At 49.7% G+C, this 9,501-nt stretch overlaps 5 protein-coding genes and 1 pseudogene across 6 annotated transcripts in view; all 6 read right to left on the bottom strand.

Annotated features, from left to right (window-relative positions):
• Positions 1-586: 586 nt before the first annotated feature.
• TEOVI_000851000 (ribosomal protein S7, putative) lies at positions 587-1,195 on the bottom strand (the record flags this gene model as incomplete). The annotated part of the gene is made up of 1 exon (XM_067223929.1): positions 587-1,195. One exon carries the CDS (start codon positions 1,193-1,195, stop codon positions 587-589), a length of 609 nt encoding a protein of 202 aa, XP_067080030.1.
• A 262-nt stretch (positions 1,196-1,457) lies between these two features.
• TEOVI_000850900 (DNA polymerase beta thumb, putative) lies at positions 1,458-2,414 on the bottom strand (the record flags this gene model as incomplete). Its single annotated transcript, XM_067223928.1, has 1 exon — positions 1,458-2,414. The coding sequence occupies one exon, from the start codon at positions 2,412-2,414 to the stop codon at positions 1,458-1,460; it is 957 nt and encodes a 318-aa protein (XP_067080029.1).
• A 456-nt stretch (positions 2,415-2,870) lies between these two features.
• TEOVI_000850800 (uncharacterized protein) lies at positions 2,871-4,985 on the bottom strand (the record flags this gene model as incomplete). Its single annotated transcript, XM_067223927.1, has 1 exon — positions 2,871-4,985. The coding sequence occupies one exon, from the start codon at positions 4,983-4,985 to the stop codon at positions 2,871-2,873; it is 2,115 nt and encodes a 704-aa protein (XP_067080028.1).
• Positions 4,986-5,577: 592 nt separating this feature from the next.
• On the bottom strand, positions 5,578-7,776 carry TEOVI_000850700 (Dyggve-Melchior-Clausen syndrome protein, putative; the record flags this gene model as incomplete). Its single annotated transcript, XM_067223926.1, has 1 exon — positions 5,578-7,776. The coding sequence occupies one exon, from the start codon at positions 7,774-7,776 to the stop codon at positions 5,578-5,580; it is 2,199 nt and encodes a 732-aa protein (XP_067080027.1).
• A 740-nt stretch (positions 7,777-8,516) lies between these two features.
• Positions 8,517-9,047, bottom strand: TEOVI_000850600 (Protein of unknown function (DUF788), putative; the record flags this gene model as incomplete). Its single annotated transcript, XM_067223925.1, has 1 exon — positions 8,517-9,047. One exon carries the CDS (start codon positions 9,045-9,047, stop codon positions 8,517-8,519), a length of 531 nt encoding a protein of 176 aa, XP_067080026.1.
• A 210-nt stretch (positions 9,048-9,257) lies between these two features.
• Positions 9,258-9,501, bottom strand: part of TEOVI_000850500:pseudogene — a 338-nt pseudogene continuing 94 nt past the window's right edge. Inside the window, 2 exon segments of the mRNA in view lie at positions 9,258-9,497; positions 9,500-9,501. The exon segment at positions 9,500-9,501 is cut by the window's right edge and continues 94 nt beyond it. Coding sequence covers positions 9,258-9,497; positions 9,500-9,501 — 242 coding nt within the window.

Raw genomic sequence — 9,501 nt, 5'->3', positions numbered from 1 at the left:
TTCAGGCCTTGGTTGGTATGCGATTGGAGTAACCACAACGTAGCGCCAAGACGATAAGGAAGAGGCTTGAAAACACCTTCCGGGGCCTCAGATCTTGTGCGAAATCTAAGCTGATCTGTGATGCACCCGACTACTCGCAGCCGCCTGCAACAGTGGGAAACATAAATCACATTATCCGCGAGAGGCACATTCGGATGACTTTACTACAAGACACCAACACGGAAAACGCTTTTACCACGCGATCCTCACGCAGTGGAGAAGGGGTTGGTGAACCTGTGGTGACGCAGCTCACGGAAGTGAAGTATAGCATGCCACCTCATCTCACTCGCTGCCTCACATAGGAACCACCAAAGTGGGCGTCTATCACCAGCATAAAATACTAATGAGCAAAAAGGTAAGAAAATGTCAAAGGGGTGACTAACATGGAAACACAGGCAGCTTCGAGGTTGTAACTTACACTAGTTTCAGTACTGACATGTGTCATTTCATTTTCTAGCACTACACAACCGAGGATGGCAGCGTAGTGAAAATAAATCAAAACAAAAAACTGATAATGGCACCTTCAAAGTAGCTGGGCGAAACTCATCTACCGGGAGGACACTTGCTGCAACTTAGGGTTCCACATGAACCCGAAGGTGACAGTTCGGTGCGTCAACAACTTGTAGACGTGGGCAAGAAGGGGAAGTCTCGACTCCACCCTCTTGCGGTCACGGGCGTCCAAGAACACTTTCATCAGCTTACTCCCATCCGTACGGTAACGCCAACGGCGGCCCACCACGTCACACGGATATATAAGATCATTCAAGATATTCTCAAACACCGCTACGCTCGTACGGGAACGTTGCACCTGCTGAAGCTTGTACACATCATTCGGTCGCTTCGTTATCTTGCGCTGCGCAACAAGCACAACAATGTTTCCGGGGAAGCGCTTCTCGAGCTCTGCCGTAAGCGTTCGCTGAATCTTGCGTACAAGCATGATAAAACGCAACGGGTACAAAATGATCATAGCTGTCTTCTTGTGACGGGGACTCGACGACGTGCGAACAGTGTTTATATGGAAGCGGGGCAACTGCGCGCGGAGAGTCTTGTGGGAGCCTTCCAATTCAAAGAGCACCCTCGCGACGCTCTCCTCCTCCTGAGACGGGTTGGCGCGCTTGAGCTTACGCAGCTTGCGGAGGTGCGGTTGTGCGGACATCACCCTTAGTGTATAGAAGTGCCTTCATACCAGAAAAAATCAGTAAAGAAAAAGGGAATGAGTAATAGTGCGGAGAAGACAAAGCAACACCTGCAAGAGTACTTAATCAGGCAATCGATAGGTCTCTGTAACGCGGCATATCTAGTCGTATAAAAAGTGATGCGCGTCTGTAACGACACATGCGACAGAAAACCATACAGTTAGGAAGTTAAAGAACAGCAATATCCCATGGAGAACAAATAAAAGGAAGGCGCGGGCGCTCTCAAAACAGGTTGTGAACGCGGCAGTATGCATGGCGGTGAATGGGCTCAACGTACGGCAACTGCAACGCAGCGAAGATGTCCCTTTCACATTCAAGTGCCACAGACTCCCGAAACCCTAATTGGGATTTGTACAACCCGCAAGGATCCAGTCCCAGGCCCTTCGCATGGGTTAGCAGCACAAGGTGCATCACGAATGGGTTCGGGCCCGTGAGGAACAGCTGCCGCGTGTGAAACTGTTGTGGTTTTGACCAGGTAATAGACAAAACCTGTCTTTCCTCTCGTGATGTGGAGAGGGTTTCTGGATGTGAATGGGACCTAGAAGCAAGTGTTATGTACTGTTGTGTGTGAATATCAATCTTTCCTTTTGTCCTATGATGCTTGATGTATCCGGAAGCCCTTAGTCCCTGTATCGCTCGCTCAAAATGAACACTGTGGGACACAGTGGTGTCGTTGTCACGATGTTTCCTGATTCTATCGTCATCATCGTACGTCAAAAGGAACTCAGCTCGGGAAGCAACGGGGCACCCGCGTCGCAGTGTTCCGACCAGAGTTACTTTGTATCCATGTGGCCCCAGTTCTTCTGCTATTCTGTTCAAATGAGCAATGGCATCATCATAAAACACTGGTACGCGTCTCCCCTCCTCGTCTTCTTTGTCTTCTTTATGGGATGATTGCGTATAAGTATCGGTGCACTGACGGAGTATACGATTGAAAACTATTTGCCGGGGGACTGTGCTTCGCCAAGGAGCCCACAGTGGTCCACGAGAGGTTGGTGGCGCAGAAACGAGGTATTTGCAAGGTTCTTTGAGGCAGGAAATGTGCCTAGCAAGGTGAAAAAAGTCCTTTCTGTCCCTCAGGGAATGGCGGTGACGACCTAATGACGCGTGTAGCAGCAACTCTTGCACCAGTATGTGATTTGATGGGTTAAGGGCGCACGGCCACACTACTGGAGCCATGTATTCAGCGTGAAAAGGGGGATTTATTCTTCTCCCCTTACGTGGAGCAATAGCTCAGATCACTGCCTGTTTCACGTGAGTCCAACTTAAGGGTTTTACAGAGTGAGATTAACGAAAGGAACAAGAAGGCTCAAGCAAAAATAGCAAACACGACAGCAAAAGCATTTGTTGAATGGTGCACCATTGAGAAGTGCTTCGATGAATGCGCGACATCAGTTAACCAACGTCAACGTGATCCCATTAGTAAACATTTGTGATAGGGAGGAGGGAAACGACGCGTTGATGTGATGGAGAAAAGCAACATGAGAGAGTTCATTGACTTACACATCCATCCGCTGTGCAGCCTTTGCCAATTTCTCACTCTGCATCCCATAATGCCCTAATGCTTACATATGATGTACAGCTGGAAACAGGGGAACGTGAAGGAAAGGGGGGTGAGCAAACAAAATGAGTGATCTACGACATATCATTCGCAGTCGCACTGCCGTCACCGGTGGCCACAACAGTTCGCTCTCTCCACTGTTCGGGGCGCACAAGGTGGGAAGACTCTCCATGCACAAGGCGAGTTAATGCCAGTGCGGTCAAAGCGTGGCGGAGCTCTCCACACGAGGGGTCCTTTTCAAGTAATGAAAGTGGTGGAACTGGTTCACCGAGTTCCTCCAGGAGAGTGGAAATTTCGTGCCATTTGCTATCTAACTGTTCCATTTCCTTTTGAACTTGGTTCAGGTCACGAGAAACGCAATCTTTCTCGTACGAAAGAAGGTAACGCATTTGCGTGGAGACCCTGCACTTCTCATTTAGGGAGTTAAAGTGAGTCTCATATATTGTTGAAAGGTCGTTCAGGCAGCGAGACCAGCACAATGCATTATCCTTGGCGTTTGTGGCTAAGCGGCAGAGCCGATAGTGCTCGTCCTTTTTAAGTCGGTTTATGTGGAACTGACATTGTTCAATGAGATGCACACGAACATCTTCCGACCGCTGAAGCGCCTCCCTAATAGAGCTTATCTTTGATTCCTGATGAACGGAAGCTGCGTTATTAAGCGAACTTGACAACTGCGTGTAGCTGCTGTCCAGCTGCTGTAGCAGCAAACTCTCTGCCAATATTTCCTGCAGCAGCTCCTCGTAATTGACCTGCTCAATGTAAAGCTCCTTCGTAACCTCCCGAATACGTCGAGCGCACTTTTCTTGAAGTTCCTCACTCTTCTTCGCACGATAAATCTTCCTCTGCAATGACGACTGCAGGCGATCACGATCCCGCTTGTAGAACGAGGCAATTTCCTCTATAGCCTCCTCTCGTCGATCAAGGCTGGTGTGCACGTCAGCTATGAACTGTGCGGTCTGATCCTCAATGGTGGCAAGCAACCTCCGGGATGTTTCATTACACTCTTTAAGAGCCCCCTCCATCACGCTCAGCTCCACTGCCGATGCTTTCATTATGGCTTCTATATCAATACCGTAGGTTTCATGAAGACTCTTCCGACCCTGCAACTCACCCAAAAGGGTTTTGTAGATGACTTCCGCCCGATCTGTTCGTTCACCCACAGGGTGCACATAACCCTTTAGTTCATGCAGTTTCTCGTATGCCGTCTTCAAATCTTTGCTCACCGTTTTGAAAGTCGCAGCAAATGCCTGCTCAGGTGCTTCACCCTTGGGGTTCTCTGCGAAAGACCGGGCCACGAAGGCAGCGATGCATCTAAATGGTCGATGAAGAGGCATTGAAAAGGGTACATCTTCGATCACCGCTTCAATTTCAGGAAATCTCTCCGACTGCGTTCGCTGGATTGCATCAAATAGAAGTGTTGTTGATTTGGGAAATTCGTTGCGACGCCTAAGAAGTGAGGCGAACAACCGACGCAGACAATGGGGGACCTTCGATTCATCAAGAAGTTCTTTGTCCGTCAATTTCCGCCCCTTCGTATGGTGGGCTCCCGACACAATGGGCGCCCTGCCACATGCCCTTTGGGATGAAAATTCAGCAACCGGATCAGTCCTCCCGTCCCCCTCTGCCGCTGCGTTTCCGTCAACTTTGTCCTCCGCTGAGCGACCCTGAGGCGAAATTACTGCACGGTCAGCGGCGGCAGGGCCATTTCTATCACTTTTCATTGCGTTGCTATTGTCGGTACCGAAGCCATTGCTGTCGCTTCTGACGCCTTCCTCATCACTGGCAAAAACGGGCAAAGTTTTCAGGCTGTAGTATTGTTCAACGCCCTCGGGTGTCCAAAAGGTGAACGTGCCTGTGGGAGCAACAACTTGGGGAATGTCCTCCTCTATAACCCGACGGCGCTCCTTATTTCGCTCGATTATGTCCTCAACACGCTTCCAACAAGCATCAAGCACATCCTCTAGCGCTTCACTGTGCTGTCGCTCAATTTCTGACCTACTCTGAAGGAAAGCAGCGACGCCCTCTGGTGTAAACGACTCACTTAGCACCGACGCGGCAGCCCGCTTCGTTTGCTCGGACTGGGCACGCTCCTTCCTATCATCCGGAGTTGTTGCACCTGGGCTTACCAGCTGCTGGAAAAAGTAGGAACTGATCTTTGTAGGATTGGGTATTGGCCTCCTCTTTTTCATTTTTCTAATAATTACCTTTGTTATCCGATATAAATATCTTTTTTTAAAAAAAATGACCAGAATTTGTGTTGATGAGATTGATCACCTCCCTCTTTCGCGTACCTCATCCCTTCATGATCAACACGACTGGGATGAATCATCGCAATGCAGGGGAATAAGCCAACAGCGACAAGACCTTTTTTTTTAAATTATCAAGTACCAAACCTGATTCCACATCCAAGACAGTCACCACTTTAAGACACTGCTCAGACGCGGTACTGGCCTAACTGCCTGTAAACCCAAACTCCCTTGAAGGTTCTTTTTGCCGGCACCTCAAGCAGTGACTTCAAATCAACAACACGATGACGTCGAAATGGGGGCAAGAAGGAAAGTCCGTGCGCCCTGCCCACCACTCCAACAAACCCCTAACGTGGCACCACCTTCCAATTTACCTTTTGGAGCCCTGTCCGTAAATTCCAACCTACTTTACACACACCTGTACACCTCACAAATGCAAAACCAGGACTGGGACCAGCAGTAACACAGACAAGATATGTGGACAAGGCGGAGGGAAGACCAGAGGTAAATGTTCCGATCGCTCCGCGCGGGTAGTTTAGTGAGGGAATATCCCCAACGTAGACAGATCCGTCGCCCACAATATGCCTCCTGGATACGCAGCATCACTCAACAGTGTGGACCACAGGAAGGGCCCAAAGAAATCATAGCTGCACGTCGACTCTTCATACAGAAAAGGAATTTCGCCCATCTCCAGGGAGGTGCAGTATTCAACATCTGCGTTTGCGGTTGCCGCATATGTTCCCGTTCGCATGGATAACCGCGACGAGGGCCCCGTCGGTACAACTTTGTTTTGGGACACCTGCCGAATGACGGCCAATGCGCCGCCGTACGAGTCGGTCGCGGTAGAGTTTGCTATTTCTTCATCGTAGAATTTCGCAACGCTAAGAAGTGACTGGAGAGCCGTTTGGGCTTCAGAGCTATGACAACTAACTGTGCTCAGCAATTTCGCCCCTTCCTCCAAGTGAGAGCGTTGGTAGACCAGTTCGTATATGAAGGAATAATTGTTTCGGCAATCACCTTGCAACAGCCCTCCAACCGCCTCCGTTAATGCAAGAAGTTGACGAAGAAACATTTGAATTGATGTATCAGCGCTACTGCAACCCCCAGCCGGAGTTGTACCTTCTAACGTGCCCAAACAATCTCCTGCCCCGGAGCGCGCATGTTCCGCAGTCCGCTGTACCTTCCGCAACGTTAACAAAAGCAACCCGACCAAACGCTGAGAAGTGTACACGTCAATATCATGAACGAATGGGGCAAAGTTCGCTAGACATGGAATAAAAACAGCCGCCAGTGCTTCGTTTCCGTCGTTTAGCGCTCTGGCAATGCTGTGTACGATGATCACAATGCAAACGGCAATCACCGGGCACCTACCTACCAGACGGCCAACCTTGAATGTGGTCTCAGCTATGGTATTACTCATACGCTTGTTAATTACTTGATCTTGCGAACACACGAGCACCAATGTTCCCGTCATGAAGCTGATAAACGGGTAAGAAAATGCTGTCATCCTACGCACAATACTGGCAACAGCTTCAGGTGTAATCGCATCTTCAACGATAGGAATGGCGCATTGGCCACCATCTATATCATCATCACTTGAATTAAAACCGGAAGCCCAAGCCTCTGATGACGCCGTATAGCTCAGACGAAGCACTCCCTGAATAACCCCCAAAAATTCATCAGGGTAGGCAGTCATGACGGTGTGGATAAATGTCGGATTATCGTGAAGTAGGGTGTACAGCAAAATGCAAAGGGCAGGGCATCCCAATACGTGACGGTTAAACGTTACTAACAGGGCCTTGACCTGAATCTGGGAGGAGTCCCCTAAGCTTGCGATGTAATGTAGTGCCTCATTCGGTCTGTAGCCTTTCCCATACGATACAAGAACGGACAACAGCTGTGCGCAGTGCCGCCCAAGGTGATCCCCGCAGGTGATAGATTCATTTTCAGTCCCACCAGCGAACATATTGTAAAGCGTCCACAACGACGAATACTGGGCACAGCGGTATAACACTGGTGTCTTTGGGAGCCGACCTTCACCCCAGTCCATAAGTCGTTGCAGCAGCACCAGCACAAGCGCATGTAGGTCGCCTGACGCCAAAATAAGTCTTGTAAAGGGGTCTGTAAAGTTCGTGTCGCACGCAGTCGAATGATAAAGTGCAGTAGAGCACATGCAAAGAAGAAGGCTTACGACCTCACCATGTGCCTCCACTGTCGACACCGTCAAAGGCACAAAAACAATAAACTTTTCCAGCGCAATACACAGCTTACCTATACCGGTGGACAGCCACCTATTCATGAATACAGTGTCACTATCACCAGTGGTGCTGACCCGCAAGGCACCATGTACACTCTCCCCTAGATCTTCACCGATTGTCCACAGCAAGCGGGAGGCATCCCCACGGGAAGTTTCGCATGCGTGACGCACCACAAACTGCACAGCACGTACTGTGGTAAGAAAGATGTCACTAACGCCTTGACTGTAGTTACAGGAAGTATGTTCAACTTGTTTTAAGCAGAACCTCACAACCCACTGAACCTGAGATGCTTGGGCATTGGCAGGCATTAAGGTCTGCATAATTGGTAATAACGTCCTGTAGAGTTCAGCACCCGAACAGAGCTCCTTCCTACAGCGTCCCAAGTGGCTGGAAAAGTCCTTCTCATCCGGAGGGGAAACACCACGCGCCACATCCATGAAGTACAAAAGTGACTCCTTCGTAGCCGTCCCTCCCATTTACACGCGGATATACTACGCAAGAGGGTGAGAATGGACGCAGAAAGTACAGATAGAAGGGTGAGAAACACCCGAAGAATAATTAAGGGTAAAGTGACAGGAAGTGCAAAGTGTATCTGCATAACCTTACTCGGAAGTATCTCCTGCACTTACTCTCTGCTTATTATTATGACGTGCACTACCTAAAAGCAATTAGAATGCGGTGTAGCACCTCATAGCACACGCACTTGCTCAGCTCTTGTCCACCGAACCTCCCCCTATGCCATTACAAGAAACATGTATTTGGACGAAGGACCGAAACAAGAAAGAGCTGGAGGGCAGAAAATACCCCATAGTGCAAAAAAAAAATGCCTCAGTTTGAACAAGGGAATAGCAAGACACTCATCCACGTCTACCACAGCCTCGAAGAAGAGCGTGACTGCGAGGCGAACGCGTGAATGACAATAAACTAGAGGTAGTAAGGGTAAGATAACTCCCTTCTGCGACAGCGGTTAATCAACCAAGAAGACCGAAAGTGCCTGCTGTGGGTCTCCATCCCCCGGCTCCACCGCACTACAATGCCACTACTCTACATTTTTCAGACTCCCACGGATGACTCCGTGGTGTACAGTAGGAAACAGACAGTGCAAAGAGACGAACCGACCCACTAGCCGTACACTGGAGTCTTTCATCTTTTATCCTCCACCTCCCCCCACACTCGCCCCGGTCCCTGACCCCCGCAACCGAAATCGCTTTTGTTCTTACACTCTCTTCTTGCGCTGTTGCAATTCCATCTTTCTCCGCTCCGCTCGGCTCAACCCCCCGGGGGCAAATCCACACCCCTCACCAGCCGCAGGCTGAGCGGGCGTGAGCAAGGGCCCTATGATTCCCCACAGCTTGTAGAGACCCATGACAGGGACAGGAAGATACAGCACCATGAACCCCCAATGAAACAGAAAACACAGTACCTGAACCACCCAGCACACCCAAAGGACGTCCTGCGCAAGGGAATAATATCCCAGCTCCTTTGGATCTGAAGCGTCCGGGCAATCCAATAACTCACCCTCCGCGTTGAACACGGGTCTTGCGAAATGCTTCAAGAGCGCGAGCGACGCATACTCCTGCCCCGCCCAAAATGCTAGCGCGGCCAAGCTACCAAAACCTGGGAAAGAACTTTGGCGCCAAAAGGATACGAGAAAGCAGATCACGTTAACAGTGAGTGTTATCAGAGAAAACACCTGCATGCGGACAGCATTCCCACGCATGTTCTTCTTCGCCGTATCCTTGGCCATGCTTAATCTACGTAATTCTTTCCCAACGGGGCTGTAAGTAAGAGGTTGGAAGAAAAAAGCACTGAGGTAACCGCCTCCAATAACTGCCTAACGACGTTTACCGGTATGCAGATATTTGGACCAACATAGAAAGTGCATTTCCTTCTTGGTGTGTATTACCGATGCCACCAACAGGCCACACGCACCTTCCACCACCCCCATTCACAGATATCATACGCTCTTCTCCACAGCCGGCATACCATATCCGTCTGGGCGCCGATACCCCTCATTGAAGGGATCCAAGAATCCACTGTAAAAAAGTGCAAACAGCATGACTACAAGTGACAAAAGGAACCCGCGCTGTAACAATTCAGCATCTTTCACGGCATCCGCATTCGGTGTACGAAATTGGTTGGGGACACTACTCGCATGAGGATTCTTGGGAAACTCGTCAAACATTGCACAGGGAGTGTCA

This window comes from Trypanosoma equiperdum (assembly GCF_001457755.1).
Source record: "Trypanosoma equiperdum strain OVI genome assembly, contig: ctg_2003, whole genome shotgun sequence".
NCBI lineage: Eukaryota > Euglenozoa > Kinetoplastea > Trypanosomatida > Trypanosomatidae > Trypanosoma > Trypanosoma equiperdum.
Note: the sequence above shows the minus strand (reverse complement) of the source record. Positions and strands in the feature narration are given on the sequence as shown.